The sequence below is a fragment of the Bubalus bubalis genome, chromosome 16 (assembly GCF_019923935.1).
Source record: "Bubalus bubalis isolate 160015118507 breed Murrah chromosome 16, NDDB_SH_1, whole genome shotgun sequence".
NCBI classification, from domain to species: Eukaryota; Metazoa; Chordata; class Mammalia; order Artiodactyla; family Bovidae; genus Bubalus; species Bubalus bubalis.
The window spans coordinates 67,543,668-67,562,137 of record NC_059172.1 but is presented as its reverse complement, the minus strand read 5'-3'; the positions used below and the strand labels follow the sequence as shown (position 1 = coordinate 67,562,137).

Genomic DNA, 18,470 nt, shown 5'->3' with positions numbered 1-18,470 from the left:
TTGATATTTCTCCCAGCAATCTTAATTCCAGCTTGTGCTTCTTCCAGCCCAGCGTTTCTCATAATGTACAATTGCATATAAGTTAAATAAGCAGGGTGACAATATACAGCCTTGACATACTCCTTTTGCTATTTGGAACCAGTCTGTTGTTCCATGTCCAGTTCTAACTGTTGCTTCCTGACCTGCATATAGGTTTCTCAAGAGCAGATCAGGTGGTCTGGTATTCCCATGTCTTGAAGAATTTTCCACAGTTTATTGTGATCCACACAGTCAAAGGATTTGGCATAGTCAATAAAGCAGAAATAGATGTTTTTCTGGAACTCTCTTGCTTTTTTGATGATCCAGCGGATGTTGGCAATTTGATCTCTGGTTCCTCTGCCTTTTCTAAAACCAGCTTGAACATCTGGAAGTTCACAGTTCACGTATTGCTGAATCCTGGCTTGGAGAATTTTGAGCATTACTTTACTAGCGTGTGAGATGAGTGCAATTGTGCGGTAGTTTGAGCATTCTTTGGCATTGCCTTTCTTTGGGATTGGAAGGAAAACTGACCTTTTCCAGTCCTGTGGCCACTGCTGAGTTTTCCAAATTTGCTGACATATTGAGTGCAGCATTTTCACAGCATCATCCTTCAGGATGTCAAATGGATCAACTGTAATTCCATCACCTCCACTAGCTTTGTTCGTAGTGATGCTTTCTAAGGCCCACTTGACTTCACATCCAGGATGTCTGGCTCCTGGTGAATGATCACACCATTGTGATTATCTGGGTTTTGAACATCTTTTTTGTACAGTTCTTCTGTGTATTCCTGCCACCTCTTCTTAATATCTTCTGCTTCTGTTAGGTCCATACCATTTCTGTCCTTTATTGAGCCCATCTTTGCATGAAATGTTCCCTTGGTATCTCTAATTTTTCTGAAGAGTTCTCTAGTCTTTCCCATTCTGTTGTTTTCTTGTATATCTTTGCATTGATCGCTGAGGAAGCCTTTCTTATCTCTCCTTGCTATTCTTTGGAACTCTGCATTCAAATGGGTATATCTTTCCTTTTCTCCTTTGCTTTTTGCTTCTCTTCTTTTCAGAGCTATTTGTAAGGTCTCCTCAGACAGCCATTTTGCTTTTTTTGCATTTCTTTTAGATGGGGATGGTCTTGATCCCTGTCTCCTTTACAATGTCACGAACTTCCATCCATAGTTTATTAGGCACTCTTATCTATCAGATCTAGTCCCTTAAATCTATTTCTCACTTCCACTGAATAATCATAAGGGATTTGATTTAGGTCACACCTGAATGGTCTAGTGGTTTTCCCTACTTTCTTCAATTTCAGTCTAAATTTGGCAATAAGGAGTTCATGATCTAAGCCACAGTCAGCTCCCGGTCTTGTTTTTGCTGACTGTATAGAGCTTCTCCATCTTTGGCTGCAAAGAATATAATCAGTCTGATATCGGTGTTGACCACCTGGTGATGTCCATGTGTAGAGTCTTCTCTTGTTGTGTTGGAAGAGGGTGTTTTCTATGACCAGTGCGTTCTCTTGGCAAAACTCTATTAGCCTTTGCCCTGCTTCATTCTGTATTCCAAGGCAAAATTTGCTTGTTACTCCAGGTGTTTCTTGACCTCCTACTTTTGCATTCCAGTCCCCTATGAGAGTGCCTTGGACTGCAAGGAGATCCAACCAGTCCATTCTGAAGGAGATCAGCCCTGGGACTTCTTTGGAAGGAATGATGCTAAAGCTGAAACTCTAGTACTTTGGCCACCTCATGCCAAGAGTTGACTCATTGGAAAAGACCCTGATGCTGGGAGGGATTGGGGGCAAGAGGAGAAGGGGACGACAGAGGATGAGATGGCTGGATGGCATCATTGACTCGATGGACGTGAGTCTGAGTGAACTCCGGGAGTTGGTGATGGACAGGGAGGCCTGGCGTGCTGCGATTCATGGGGTCTCAAAGGGTCGGACACGACTGAGTGACTGATCTGATCTGATCTGATGATGAAAAGGACATCTTTTTTGGGTGTTAATTCAAAAAAGTTTAGTCGGTCATATTTAGTATGTTATACAAGGGCAAGAATATTCTCTTTTGTCTCCTTTCATACTCCACTTGTTACTCACTTTCTCTTTCTTATTCCTCATATACTTCTCTCTCCCATACATACCCGCACCACCACTCCTGCCCCCCACACACAGTCCACCCACTGTAGCATCTAGCACAGTATAATGTATCTTAATGTTAAGCAAAAGTTAAAAGGTTATGGATTTTTAATTTTTTTCTTTCCATAAAATTAATAGTTCTTAATTTTCTGACAGCTCATCTCTAGAATTTCAATGGATCATCCTCATCACACTTTGTTTATTATATTGGCCTTAGCAAATGCAAACAAGGATGAATTTTTGACCAAACCAGAGGCAGCCAGAAGGAGTAGAATTACTAAAAATGCACCTAAACAAAGCTCTCAGCTTGATGAGGTATTTGGATTGAACTTTTTGAGTTGCAATATTCATTTTCCCCAAAAATATTCCTGTCTTAAGTCCCAGGAATTCAAAGAGTATGTATTGTTGACAATATTCAATTTTTAAATCCTTTGTTATTATGATGCTACCTAAAATTAGTTCAGAATTCCTGAATATTTCTCAAAGCATAAGAGATACCAAAGGTATTTTACTGTTTTTCCTCGAGTAATGAGCTAAGAAAAAAATAGATTTTACAATGCACCCAAGTCATTTACTCTTGAGATTATTATACCTTTGATATGTTTCATTCATAATATAGTGACTGCTTTGTCTCTGAGGGATTATAGTCCTTCCATTGTCTAGATAAGTGCATAGATTCCATTTTTTGTTTTTATAACTGTAAAAAGTTTTAATGTTGCATGTTTGCTTTTGTAATTTTTTTTTTTTTTTTTTTTTTTTTTTTTTATTAATAGGATCGAACCGAGGCTGCTAACAAAATAATACGTACTATCCGAAGTAGGAGACCTCAGATGGTCAGAAGTGTTGAGGCACTTTGTGATGCTTATATTATACTAGCAAATTTAGATGCCACTCAGTGGAGGACTCAGAGAAGTATGCAGTTTGAAAGAATGAATGTTGCATTCTTGCTGTGTTAATCTCTGTTGTTGCTTTTAGGTGCTAAGTCATGTCTGACTCTTTTGTGACCCCATGGCCTATAGTCTGCCAGGCTCTTCTGTCCATGAGATTTCCCATTTTCCCAGGCAAGAATACTGGAGTAGTTGCCATTTCCTTCTCCAGGAAATCTTCGCAACCCAGGGACTGAATCTGTGTCTCCAGCATTGCAGGCGGATTCTTTACTACTGAGCCACTAGGGAAGCCCACTTAGTCTCTGTAGGGATATTTTAATTGCAGAACAGAATGTATATCTGCTCAACTCACATTCATTAATTATAGATATGAAAGTTTTGATGATTACAACTCACACATGATTCAAAACTTAATTTTTATCTAAAAAGCTTCAAAACCGCGCCAGTTACTTTTTCACTTAATATCTTGTGGAACTGATAATAGATAACTGCACTCTAGGACTTAAAAATGAAAAGATCTTATTATTTTCTCCTTCACTCTTCTTGCTGTGTCTCTTTAAATAATTACAAGCTGCTATAATATTTGATTGTGTGTATCTGTCTTCCCATACTTTAATAATTATGTTCTTTTTTTCTGTTCAGGATCATATCTTCATATTTAAATTCTTACTATTTTAAAATAAAAATGAGGCTTCTCATAGTGTTCCTCTAAGCAAACAGAATACTGTCATGTTGTTTAGTCGCATTTAATAGTAATGTGTATACCATTATCTATGTGCTGTTCATACTATTATATAATTATCTTAAGTTGTCCAACTTGGCACCTCAGGTGGAGTCTGGTCTAATTACCAGTGCCAGGTAACCTGCAAATTCATTTGTAAGCCACATTACTCATTGCTATGCCCTGACCCTGAGCGGCACCGTGTCCCAGGTCTTTGGTCTTCATTTCTAAATCAGAACCACAGATTAGCCATAGTTTGGGTTTATGGTATCTGCTGAATTCTCCTCCTTTACCTTCAGAACTGTTGCTCAATTTGTGGTTGTCACTGAAACTTCTTTATTTTAAATACAGAAGGCATAAATATTCCAGCAGACCAGCCCATTATCAAACTTAAAAATTTAGAAGATGTTGTTGTCCCTACTATGGAAATCAAGGTAATTTACTATTGATTTTTGTTTTTGTTTTGATTTTTTAATTAAACTAAATTACTTTTTAGCAAGTTAAACCATTTGAAATACCTTTTATTGTAGGTCAAAAATGGTTAATTATTGGCAGTTTCATTTGTTTCAACCAATAGTTTTTTCTTTATTGGATTCCCTTTGCCCAAGACTTAAAATACTTAAAGATCTCTCCTGCTTTCTTTTCTATTGCCTCCAGTTTTACAGATGTCATCTTTCTTATGAAGAAGTCTGTAGTCTGTTATTGATACTTTTACTGGCCAAAAGAAAATATTTTGTGTGCTTATGTCAATATTAATTTTTAACTGAGCAAGAAAGTCCCTAATTGTTTTATATTGATTTTTAAGATTCTGTACACATTAGAATGTATTGAATGTGATGTATTACAATATTAAATAATATAATATGTACTACAGTATTGACTGTAATATACATGACACTTTGAGCTGTGTCTAATGGTTTTTTATTGCTGGAAGTACAATGTGGGCAGGGATAAATATAATAATAAAGGTTGTTGTTTGGTCACTAAGTCATGTCCATCTCTTCTGTGATCCCATGGACTGCAGCACTCCAGGTTCCTCTGTCCTTGAAATTTTCCAGGCAAGAATATTGGAGTGGGTTGCCATTTCCTTCTCTAGGGGACCTTCCCGACCTCGGATCTAACCCACATCTCCTGCATTGGCAGGTGGATTCTTTACCACCAAGCCACCAGGGAAGCCCATAATAAATAAAGATTACAGTTTAGAAAATGATCATTTTAACTACATTGTAAAATCTCTCCTTTGAGTTTGCCTTTTAGTGTTTAATATGTATGGTTATTTGATGTGAAATGTAGCTTCATCGTGTGGATTAACGTATCAGCAAAGTTACTTATTTAAATATCTTGTGAAACTGCCAGATTTAGCAATTAAAACCTAGAAAACTCCTCTCCATACTTTTCTAAAATTTCCCTTATTGTTTTTGTGAGGAGATGACTTAATTTATACTGATGACTTAACATATACAGATTAATGGTAACACCTGAACCAGGGTTATTGAATAGTTTTTTCAGCAACACTCATTGAACTTCTTTTATTAGGAGATATTTAAGGAGGTAAATTGTGTTATCTATATTGCTGTTTGAAGCCTTTCCAATGTCAAATCTCCCTTCTTTCATTTATAAAGTTACCACTTCTGTTCTTAACCAACAGCACATTGTCATTCATTCCTTTGCTCAGTATTAAAATTGTCATTTAAAATTCATTTTTCTTTAAAAGCAAATTGAGTACTAAGGTATTGTCATATACTTTATTAGGTGGACCCCACAGGAGAATATGGAAATCTGGTGACTATAAAGTCATTTAAAGAACAATTTCGTTTAGCAGGAGGTTTAAATTTACCAAAAATAATAGATTGTGTGGGCTCTGATGGAAAGGAAAGGAGACAGCTTGTCAAGGTGAGACTTTGCTTTTGTGATGTGGTTCCTAGTGGATTAATGAAAAACATCAAAGAAAAACTAACAGATGTTTTCTTCTTATTTTGGCTCTTTGGTTTTGTTCTCAATAATTACAGGTGAGGAAAACAAAGTAGAAACAAATTGTTTTCTAGAAGCAGAATGCTTTTCCTCATGGTTTTGTGTATGTGTGAAAGACCAGCCTTATTTTAACAGTTGGTTGAAGTGAAAGAATACTTTTTACATGTATAGACATGGTGAGGTTTAACCGTCAGCCTACTTGTTATGAAAAAAATTTTTGAGTGTTGCTTATTTTGTTGAATAGTTCAAGTTGAAGGCCCGTGCTTCAATGTCCTGCGTCTGACATTGTGCTAAGTGCTATTTTAAACGTATCCGAAAAGGACAGCACTCCTCCCTTACTCTGCTTTTACGCTTTGGGCCTTGCTGGGAAGTAGCAGAGAGACAACAGTGCTCCTCCACCTTGGTGCTTTGCAGTGTGCCCTTAAGTGTAGGCATTCCAGTTATTTTAGTCACAAAAGCAGCTGTGACGGGGAGTGGGGAAGGGTACTTCTTTTTTCTAAATTGGTCTACAAGTGATGTGCTTTATTCTAATACTTATCTTTTGTTCATGTGTTTGTGTTTGTGTGTCTTAATTACTTAAGAGACTAAAGGGGAGCACAGATCCTCAGACTGATTTCTAAGTGCCCTTTGGCTGTCCTCAGATGATTTTGTGTGATTTTATAGTAAAGAAAATGAACTGTGCTTAGTTATTTGTGTTTTGATTATTTTGAAGGGCCGTGATGACCTGAGACAAGATGCCGTCATGCAGCAGGTTTTCCAGATGTGTAATACATTACTGCAGAGAAATACTGAAACCAGGAAGAGGAAATTGACTATTTGTACTTATAAGGTAACTTTTATTTCTGCAGCTTAATAAAGGACATATACAAGACGCCATTATTGAGGTAGGGGTCAGCAAATACTTTCTTGAAGGATAACATTTTAGACTTTGTGGGCCACATACATAGGTCTCTGTTGCATATTCTTTATTTATTTTTTTCCTTGATAGCCCTTTAAACCTGAAAGACCATTCTTAGCTCACGGGCTATACAAAAATAGTTTGGGACTGGGTTTGGTACAAGGGCCATATATTGCTAAAGCTCTGATTTAAACAGTATTTTTCTTTTGTAAAAGTATACATTAATGTTAATTGCAGCATTTTTTTTGTTTCAAGAAATCTTGTTCTTATAGTCAGCTAAAGTATTTTCCTTTTATATTTGACCATGTGGCCTATTTCTGATATAAAAGTGCTCTTTAGAAGAGAAATGATGTTAAAAAGAAAATTCTGATTCAGTGAAAAATACATTATATAATGTAGAGTTTTAAAATTCTAAATATGCTAGTTTTTGACTAGGTAATACATTTGCATGGTTCAAAAATCCAGTAATAGAAAAAGGTATAAAAAGGGAAACCTTCTCTCACCTTTTTCCCTTTCCCTGTAAACCTCATGCCCCACCATCTCTTATTCTTATAAGTACCATTTTCATTTGTTTCCAGTGTTATACAAATAGAATATATGAATATAATTCCTTATTTCCCCCCCTTTCCTAGAGACAACAATATTTTTTTAACTCAGCAATATATTATAGAAATTTTTTGCTTTTTAAACAACTGCTTTGTGCATTAGTACAGAGTTATCATAAAAGTCCTTATCATATAAAATAGGCATTTGGGTCATTTATAGTCCTTTACTGTAGCAAGCAGTGCTGTGCTGCAATAAATAACACTGAACATATTTCATATATGTACTGGTGAATCTGTGGGATAGATTTCCTAAAATTGGACTAATGGGTAACAGTAAATGCACCTATAATTTGGTAGATATTGTCAGATTACCTTTGATAGAGGGATATCCCAAATGCATTTCCTCCAGCATTTTGCCTGAGAAGATAATTCTTAAGTCATATTATTCTATTAATTTAATCATCTTTGACCCTTACATGAATGCTCATCTAGCACTTTTAAAAATTGCAATAAACCTCCATTTTGAAGGATGTGTTTTCTATCAGATCAGATCAGTCACTCAGTCGTGTCTGACTCTTTGCGACCCCATGAATCGCAGCATGCCAGGCCTCCCTGTCCATCACCAGCTCCCGGAGTTCACTCAGACTCACGTCCATCGAGTCAGTGATGCCATCCAGCCATCTCATCCTCTTTCGTCCCCTTCTTCTCCTGCCCCCAATCCCTTCCAGCATCAGAGTCTTTTCCAATGAGTCAACTCTTCGCATGAGGTGGCCAAAATACTGGAGTTTCAGCTTTAGCATCATTCCTTCCAAAGAAATCCCAGGGCTGATCTCCTTCAGAATGGACTGGTTGGATCTCTTTGCAGTCCAAGGGACTCTCAAGAGTCTTCTCCAACACCACAGTTCAAAAGCATCAATTCTCCGGCGCTCAGCCTTCTTCACAGTCCAACTCACATCCATACGTGACCATAGGAAAAACCATAGCCTTGACTAGACGAACCTTTGTTGGCAAAGTAATGTCTCTGCTTTTGAATATGCTATCTAGGTTGGTCATAACTTTGCTTCCAAGGAGTAAGTATCTTTTAATTTCATGGCTGCAGTCACCATCTGTAGTGATTTTGGAGCCCAGAAAAATAAAGTCAGCCACTGTTTCCACTGTTTCCCCATCTATTTCCCATGAAGTGGTGGGACCAGATGCCATGATCTTCGTTTTCTGAATGTTGAGCTTTAAGCCAACTTTTTCACTCTCCACTTTCACTTTTAATCAAGAGGCTTTTGAGTTCCTCAGCACTTTCTTCCATAAGGGTGGTGTCATCTTTATATCTAAGGTTATTGATATTTCTCCTGGCAATCTTGATTCCAGCTTGTGTTTCTTCCAGTCCAGCGTTTCTCATGATGTACTCTACATATAAGTTAAATAAACAGGGTGACAAGATACAGCCTTGACGAACTCCTTTTCCTATTTGAAACCAGTCTGTTGTTCCATGTCCAGTTCTAACTGTTGCTTCCTGACTTGCATACAAATTTCTCAAGAGGCAAATCAGGTGGTCTGGTATTCCCATCTCTTTCAGAATTTTCCACAGTTTATTGTGATCCACACAGTCAAAGGCTTTGGCATAGTCAATAAAGCAGAAATAGATGTTTTTCTGGAACTCTCTTGCTTTTTCTATGATCCAGCGGATGTTGGCAATTTGATCTCTGGTTCCTCTGCCTTTTCTAAAACCAGCTTGAACATCAGGAAGTTCATGGTTCACATATTGCTGAATGTTCCTTTCTGGTTTCATTCCTGTATGTCCTATTTGCCCTTTATTCTTCTGTCACTGCTGTAACAAGGCTTATTTATTTATTCATTGTTTCTGTTTCTGTGAAGATATAAACAAATTAAGGTAATTACTGTCTATTAGTAGAGAAGCAGTCTTTCAGAGACACTTAGGATAGCCCCATATCTGTTTCCTAAACCTGCAAAATGGTATATAAACAACAACTGTTTATTTTTTCCAGCAAGTTAACCCTACTTAAACTCGAGGTATCCTAACCATCAACTAAAATTAGTTTAAAAATATAATTAAAAATACAGTAATGTTTATAATGTGAATAAGCTGCTTAGGATTAATGATAATAAGAGAGATGCAAGACTGTATGAAAAAAAATTATACAAATGTAACAAGAAAGAAAAAAGGAAAAAAAAAGTACCACATCGTAAATGGGAAAACACTTAAAAATGTCAGCTGATTTCAAATTAGCATAGACAATGAAATTCCAGTAAAAATTTTGTAATGTAGAACCATGATATAAAAGTTTATCTTGAAAAATATATTGGTGAGAATGACTAAAATGTCTTTGATAAAAGCAATACGTGAAAGTGGACACTGTCCAGTCATATGAAACCAAAGTAGCCTTGACGGATGTTTATATATACATGTGTAAGAAATTAGTATATAGCTTTGACATAAAGTTCGTTAAATGCTATTAACTCTGGGTATGATGGGATTATGGGTAGTACCTGTTTTTTAAATATATTTTGAATTGCCCTCAATGAACATTTTTTTAATTATAAAAATAATTGTTAAATTAAAAACACCAAATAGGGGAGCAGGGAAAAAGAAATTAGATCTACCCACCAAAATTCTGATTGAGTCAGGCTATTGTAACTGAAAACTGAGGGGTTTTTTTAGAGCTTTTTAACTGCCTACAGAAATAGAAATATAAAACTCACTTATTAGTTGGATGAAGTTGAAGAGTGGGAAATCATTTTTAAAAAGCACACTTTTTTCTTACTTGCAAATTTGTGAGAAATTTGTCACATGAAACTTTATTGTTAACTTGATGCTTTCTAGTACCAGTTAGCAAAAAGCGACTTCTCATGGAATGCTAAGAGCAAAAGTTAAAATTAAAGATCTGTGAAATCTGATCTTTGATGTGGTTTAGATCAGTGCTACTCAAATTTAACAGGCATTCTAGTCCCTGGACGGGTCTGTTAAAATGCAGATTGCTGAGCCTCTAAAATTTCTGATTCTAGGATGGAGCCTGAGAATATGCATTTCTACCAGGTACCAAGTGATGCTGATGCATCTGCAGTTTAGGAACCACACTTTGAGACCCAACAGTCTAGTTAATTTGCTATCTATTAATTTAGCTTCATTGTAGGACAAAGTTGATGAGTTGTTAACTGTCTCCTCTGACTGCTCAGACGTTTTTAGAAGGCAGATATTCAGTAACATGAGTGAAAGGGAAGTTTTGTGCTCTAAGTGCTAGACTTTTAGATGGCAAAAGCGATGACTAGAGAGCTGGGATCCGATATTGCGGATTTGGGCTGTGAGTTCTCAGTCACTTCAGTCGTGTCTGACTCTTTGCAACCCCATGGACCATAGCCCGCCAGGCTCCTCTGTCCATGGGGTTTTCCTGGCAAGAATACTGAAGTGGGGTGTCATGCCGTCCTCCAGAGGATCTTCCTGACCCAGGGATCAAACCTACATCTCCTGCATTGCAGGTGGATTCTTTACCACTGAGCCATCAGGGAAGCCCTTGGGCTATAGATCACCTGGTTTTCTCAGAAAGCAGCTCAGGCTTCCAAACAAATAACACAGTTTGGCTTCCAGAGTTCATTGCTATAAAGCATGAGAGAAGACCTTGACCTAAAATATTTAGAAGGCAAAAACAACTAAACTCCATCTCTACCTGGTAACTTTTTAAATATCTGATTTTCACAGAGAACTCTTTTACCAATTAAATAGTGGAATTATTTAATGTTATATATTTGAATATTAAAAAATGTCCTCTTGGAAGACTGTGTGCTCCCAAGGCAGGGGGCACGGGTTTAAGCTCTCTCAGGGAACTGGATCCCATAAACCGCAACTAAGAAAGTGTCCACATGTCACAGCTAAGAGTTTTAACATGTTGCAACTAAAGATCCTACCTGCCATAATGAAGATCAAAGACCCCATGTGCTGCAACTAAGACCTGGCACAGCTAAGTAAACTAAAAAATAATAATAATAAAAATTTTAAATGACCCCTAGATATGAGAGTTTGGGTTTGACTTTATTGTTTAGAATTGTATTATTGGGCCAATAGATCTATATTATTTTGAGATTACTCCAAAAATGTGAAAGCTGTGTTGTAGCTTTGTTGCTAGTTGTTCTTGATTTCAGTTAAAGGTTCCTGGAAGTACTGTATTGTATGTAGTGAAGTAGTCTGCCTAATCTTCTTTGGAGTCATTCCCAATCTGTCATTCAGGCTACTTGTGACCATTGTAACAACAAGCCGGGTCATTGACTGCCTGGAATTAACTCTTGGTACGCAACTGTGGCTCAGTGGTAAAGAATCTGCCTGCCAGTGCAGATGTGGGTTCGATTCTTGAGTCAGGAAGATCCCCTAGAGAAAGAAATGGCAACCCACTCCAGTATTCTTGCCTGGGAAGTCCCGTGGACAGAGGAGGCTGGCAGGCTCTGGTCCACAGGGTGGCAAAAGAGTCAGACACAACTTAGTGACCGAACAACAACAAAGACAACAACCCAAATGTCAAAATGCAGCCTCAAAGGAGAGTCTTGTATATTGAGGAACACAAGATATCAGAGAGAATCACATGGAGGTGGAGGAGGACAAAGTTCATATTGTATTTGCTGGCACCGAGACATGGCCCTCTGATAACCAAGATTCGTGTGACTGGGCTAGTTTATCTCTACCAAAACTACATTTTTAGAAAGTACGTTGAACAACTAGCCTGAAATCTTAGATATGAGAGGATTCATTTTTTAAAATCAGTGTCTTATAAACAATATTTAAATGCTGAAAGAAGCTTTGTACTTAATTCTTCATTATGCCTTATGAAAAACATTGCCATTTGCCTTTTGAAACTTGAGTTCAATGTTTTTACATCACCCAACATCTCTGAAATGAGATAGAAAGAAGCCAGCCTACTCCTTTCTCCATCAGTCTCTTAACAAAAGAAGGGTTTGATTTTTTTTTCCCCTCATAACTAGATAGTAATAGAGAGTAATTTTAGAAAAGGGATCTTTGATGGAATATATTAGGAGGTAAGGATGTTAATGTGATCAAGCATTAGGGTCACAGCTAGCTCAAAGTCAAAGATAAAGCTGGATTTTCTTGGAGGAAGGTATTTAGAGGTACTTAAGCAGGAAGGAAAATAAGTTGGAAAGACTATGAGATCTGTTCATTCATTTGTTCAGTAATTGTTTATTTACATGCCTAGTGGTGTATTAGATACTCTACCAGGTGTTGGGGATATAGAAGTAATAAAACATAGTCTTAGTTCTTAAGAAGCTCATAGTCTACCATGGGAAACAGACAGACAATTACAATACAGAGTGTTAAGTGCATTTTTGAAGAATGAAAAGAGCTGAAGATGGAGAAATCATACTTATCTTTAACATCACTGGGGAAGACCCAGGCTGAGGGCAGGAACAGGCTCCAATGATGCCTAGGGAGAGAAAAGGGAGAGGCTTGGCCAACAACTCCCAGTGGACCCTCAATACAAGGCCATCACCCCCGGGGTCACTGTGACTTACTGGAGGAAGTGCAATCTTCTGAGCCAGGGTTCTTCTAGCTCCTTTTTCTTGTACCCAATTAGGAGACCTTCCCACATTAACAGGCAGCCAGAACCTGTTTAATTGTTGCCTACCAAAATGCCTGTGATCTAGCACTGCTCCCAAGATTATGGCCCTGCCCCTAAAGAGAGGGCCTTGTTTTGGGAGCTTCTTGGCCCTGAGAGTGAGCACAGGCTCAGGAAGGATACACAGAATGGGACTCACAATCACTTGCCTCCTCCTACTGCTGGAGACAGTTTAACATCTGAGGGAGGATGGGAAGAAAGGAGGGGCCAGCCCTCTCTGCCCTGCCTCATTTGCTCCTGGTTATGCTCCTACAAGAAAAGTGATGAGTAGCCTAAGACCCACGGTACCTGGGCCCTATTCTGTGTCCATGATCCTTGGCAAACCCTTCCACTCACCCCTTTAACCAGTGCGGGTGGGCACAGGGCACAAGGAAGCCTGAAGCTGTGAAAAAGGCTTTAAAACACAAATCTTTTGCAGAGGCTCCTCTTAGGAACCTCAGGGCATGGTTCCTGTTCTGCCAGACTCCAGGGCTTAGGCCTGTGAACATCTGGGGGCTTAGGGTCTTAGGATCTGAGCAGCAGTGTTTCCCTCCACCAGCTAGCTCATCCAGAACTAGCCTCATTTTGGTATCTTTGAGACAGGGTGCTGGCCCTGAGCCTACTCATCCAGAGAGGACAATCAGAAAGGGTTCAAGGCCCAGACACTGTACTGTAAAAACTGAGGGGGAGCCCACATGGGAGGGGCATGCACCCTGCTGTGGGATCACAGCTGCAGGGGACCCCTTGAGGGGAAGGGCAGGGGGGCAGAAGACAGTAGGGGCATGCGCAGGCAAGGGGTGGAGAGTGGTGGCTTAGGACTGAAGCACCTTAAGTGCCAATTTTGTTTCACTGCAGAGCTTTTCTCTGCCCTCTGCCTGTAATACTCTTTCTTCAGATCTCTGCATGAACTTTTCCCTTAAGGTTATTATTCTTTCAGGCTTTTCTCCAGTGTCACCTCTTCAGAGATGCCTTCTCTCACCATATAGAAAAGTCTCTGTTACTTTTTTAAATGTCTGTTTTATTCTATTATACTTGTTATCTGGCATCATTAAATGTCTATTAATGTATGTGTTCCCACACCAGAATGAAGCTTTATAAGGACATGTTCTTCATCTGCCTCATTGCCGCTCTATTCTCAGTGCCCTAGCATCATGTGTAAGACATAATAGACTCTCAAAAAACATAGTTAATAAATGAATGAAATCTCCTCCATGTTAAGACACAGAACATAAAATAATAAAACACTTGAGTATATTAAAATTAAAAATGTATAGAATTAAAGATACTATAAAGACAGGTGGCTGAGAAAACAAATTTTAAAATGTTGATAACAAAAAGGATTGTTATTAATAACAACAGGGATTTATGTACAGAATATGGATATAGCTATTACAGACCAGTAATAAAAAGAGAGCCAGTGAGAAAAAGGGTGAAGAATACAAACAGGCAGTTCACAAGAAAACATTTGAATAGCCAATGAGCCTATCAAGTTTTACTCAGCTTTCCTGGGAATCTGGAAAATACAAATGAAAACCACAATAAGATACTGTTACACACCTCTTGGATTGACAAAATGTGGAAGTCTTGATAAATACTACATGTTGGGAGGCTATAGAATAGACTCTGCTAATGGGTATATAAATTGGTACAACTACTTTGGATAGTTATTTGCCAGTATATGTTAACTAAGTTGAAGATGCATATCCTGAATGACCCAGCTCTTCAATTTCCAGGTACATGTATACCCTAGAAAAACTGAAATATATTCATTATTAAACTAATAGCATTGGGGATAGCAGCATTGGGGAAATCTGGAAACAATGTAAATGTTAATCAGTATTCCAGTCATCCAATAAATTGGATGATTATGGTATATTTATACAATGCAGAGTTGTTAAAATGAATAACTTAGGGTAAATATACTAACATAGTTAAAGGTATTAATAAAATAGTGTTGATTCAGAAAAAAGCAATTGCAAAACATACATATGGTATAAATTATTTAAAGCTTCAGTTTAGTTCAGTTCAGTTGCTCAGTCGTGTCCAACTCTTTGCGACCCCATGAATCACAGCACGCCAGGCCTCCCTGTCCATCACCAACTCCCAGAGTTCACTCAGACTCACATCCATCGAGTCAGTGATGCCACCCAGCCATCTCATCCTCTGTCGTCCCCTTCTCCTCCTGCCCCCAATCCCTCCCAGCATCAGAGTCTTCCAATGAGTCAACTCATGAGGTGGCCAAAGTACTAGAGTTTCAGCTTTAGCATCATTCTTTCCAAAGAACACCCAGGGCTGATCTCCTTTAAAATGGACTGGTTGGATCTCCTTGCAGTCCAAGGGACTCTCAAGAGTCTTCTCCAACACCACAGTTCAAAAGCATCAGTTCTTCAGCGCTAAGCTTTCTTCACAGTCCAACTCTCACATCCATACATGACCACTGGAAAAACCATAGCCTTGACTAGACGGACCTTTGTTGGCAAAGTAACGTCTCTGCTTTTCAATATGCTATCTAGGTTGGTCATAACTGTACAGTTACATATATATATATATATATATATGTGCTGTGCTGTGCTAAGTTGCTTCAGTCGTTTCTGACTCTGTGCCCCCCTATAGACTACAACCTTCCAGGCTCCTCTGTCCATGGAATTCTCCAGGCAAGAATACTGGAGTGGGTTGCCATGCCCTCCTCCAGGGGGGTCTTCCCTAGCCAGGGATTGAACCCACAGTTCCTGTGCCTCCTGCATTGGAGGCAGATTCTTTACTGCTGAGCCACCAGGGAAGCCATATATATATATATATAGCTTTGAAATACGCCAAAATATGTGAATGTGATAAGCAAGGTAGCAGTCATCTTGTTGGTATGGAGGGGCACAGGGTCAGTGAGGAGTAAAAGGGAGTTTTGTCTCTTTCCCAGCAAATATGAAAAATCTTAGATTTCGTAAAGCAGTTTAGTAGGTAAAAGGGTGTTTATATTATTTTCTACTTTTATGTATATTTATAATGTCATAATTTTCAATCATTTTAATCTTTGGTAAAAGTACTCATTTTACAGTATGTTTAGGAACACATTTCCTCTTGGTATGGCTAACGAGACTACAAAGCAAGAATACATACACTTTCAATTATTAAAGTAAAAAAAAATTATTAAAGTATACCCAAATTAAGACTACATTTGATGTCTTCCAAAGTGAAATTCTTTAAATTTGATTTCAAAGTCATAAGGAAAGCAAAGTTAATTCCTCTGCTAGATGGAGTAACCTAAGTATGGCTTGGTCAGTCACAAATGATGAGTACAATTAACAGTATTGACCCCTTAGAGAATCCTGAAGATTGAGAGAAGAGCACGTTCTTAGAAGTCTAAGCATCAGGCTAGAAAATCTTACTGTTTGAGCTCATTTATTTTCAATTGCTTTCTTCCTGTGGACATTCTGTAATGCAACTTGTAATGCAGCTTGAAAAAATGCTTCACACTGACTCTGATAATTAAATAATTTTCATATGCTCTTTAATGCCAATCCATTAACAAAAGGTATTTAATCTGTAACTTCAGGTGGTTCCCCTTTCTCAGCGAAGTGGTGTTCTTGAATGGTGCACTGGAACTGTCCCTATTGGTGAATTTCTTGTTAACAATGAGAATGGTGCTCATAAAAGATACAGGCCAAAGGATTTCAGTGCCATTCACTGCCAAAAGAAAATGATGGTGAGTAACATTCAAATATATATGTTATTACAAGATTATCTGGTAGCTTATTAAAATTGACAGTTATCAAATATTTTGGAATGTAAAAAGTTTTAATTTCATCAGGTAATTGTATAAGACAGTATGCTCACTAGAGTGAAAGTTTGTGTGAATGAAAAAGGACAGTTTTTAAACTACGTTGTGTCAATCCTTGTTGGATGAGAAATGTAACTTTATTCAGTGTTTGCCAGTTTGCTTCCAATTTGGGGTAAGGTAATTCTTAACAAACAAAATACTAACTAAAACCAAAAAAGAAAAAGTTATGAAAGAGAGAGAGACCTTCTAAGACTTTTGCCACATCACATCACACTGGCCATCTGGTCTGACATTCATTGACCCAATCAGTGACATTTATTGAATGTCTCCTCTTTATCAGGTTCTATGGTAAGACTTCACAAATATGAGTAATCACTATCATACTTATCCCATTTTAAGATGAAAAGAAGTTCTGAGAATTTAGCTTCCCCCAGGTCAGTGAACTAATAAATAATGGAACAAAGATTTAAACCTTGTCTGTCCAACTCTAAAATCTATTTACTTTTTCTTTTGTTGTGCTTTCTGTTATACATTTTAAAAAATGTATGGTAAAGCACTATAGGGATTGTGAGGGAAGGGTTTGTGAAGGGACAGAGGAGGAAGTGATCCATTCTACCTGGGACAGGAAAGAGTGGAGAGAATCAAATTCAGCACTTGGTGGTCCAGTGGTTAAGAACCCGTCTTCCAAAGCAGGGGATGTTGATTTGATCCCTGGTCTGGGATCTTAAATCCCACATGCTGATGAGCAACGAAGCCCATGTGCCACAGCTAGAGAGAAGCCCTCTTGCTACAATGAAAGATCCCACGTACTGCAACTAAGAGCTAACTGCCAAATAAATAATAGACAAATATTTATTTATTAAAAAAAAGACTTCATAGAGGAGATGGTGCTTGAGGTGAATTTTATAAATGAATTGGTTTTCTAGGAAGGAGGAACATAGAAGCAAAAGGGAAGGAGGCATGAACAGGCAGGTAAAAATGGCATAGGCTTAGTATTTGAGGAGGAATAGATGAGACTGAAGCAGTAGTCATTAGTCAAAAAGTGGAGGGTTGCTTCATGAAATGTTAAGAAATTTGCACTTTATCCTGTAAGCAATAGAGAACCCTTGAGAAGTATAGTAATATCAGATTGGCATTTTAGAAAACTAACTCTGACAACACTTATATTTTGAGAAAGCTGACTAGAAGCATGAGATTAAGTCTGAGAGTAATAACAGTAGGAATGGAGAACAGGCAGTTCAGTATCAGTGGTGCCCAGTTTCCTGGTTTGGATAATGGAGTAGATGGAGAGGCTATTTACCATGTTGATGAATAAAGGAAGTGGCTGAGGTTTGCCAAATCTGAGAAGGCAAATTAGTTTGGATTTGGAAGTGATCCAAGTGAAGATATTGAGTGAAAGTTGGAGAGGCACATCAGGCTGGAGCTTAATAAAAATACCTGAGCCAAAGACACAGATGTGATTTGCATTTCTCTAATAATGAGGAATGTTAGGCATCTTTTCATGTGTTTCTTGGCTATCTCTATATCTTCTTTGGAGAAATGTCTGTGTAGGTATTATTGCAGGGCAGCAGTGGTGTCACAGGCTTAGAGAAGACTTGTGGACACAGTAGGGGAAGGAGAGGGTAGGACGAATTGAGAGAATAGCAAGAAAAATAGATAGCCAGTGGGGATTTGCTGTGTGACACAGGGAGCTCAGTCCAGTGCTCCCTGCCAACTTAGAGCTATGGGATGGGGTGAGACAGAAGGAAGTTCAAGAGGGAGGGGACGTATGTGTACCTGTGACTGATTCATGTTGATGTATGGCAGAAACCAGCACAATATTGTAAAGCAATTATCCTCCAATAAAAATTTTTTTAAAAGGAGGGGACATACGTATACCTATGGCTGATTCGTGTTGATGTATGGCAGAAATCATCACAATATTA

General features: G+C 38.2%; 1 protein-coding gene across 6 annotated transcripts in view; it reads left to right on the top strand.

Annotated features, from left to right (window-relative positions):
* Positions 1-18,470, top strand: part of ATM (ATM serine/threonine kinase) — a 152,049-nt gene that overhangs the window by 114,087 nt on the left and 19,492 nt on the right. For all 6 annotated transcript variants that reach the window (XM_006053341.4, XM_006053340.4, XM_006053344.4 and 3 more), the window contains 6 exons: positions 2,296-2,454; positions 2,913-3,051; positions 4,099-4,181; positions 5,500-5,640; positions 6,431-6,547; positions 16,321-16,470. In XM_006053341.4, coding sequence (XP_006053403.1) covers positions 2,296-2,454; positions 2,913-3,051; positions 4,099-4,181; positions 5,500-5,640; positions 6,431-6,547; positions 16,321-16,470 — 789 coding nt within the window. The remainder of the gene's footprint in view (positions 1-2,295; positions 2,455-2,912; positions 3,052-4,098; positions 4,182-5,499; positions 5,641-6,430; positions 6,548-16,320; positions 16,471-18,470) is intronic.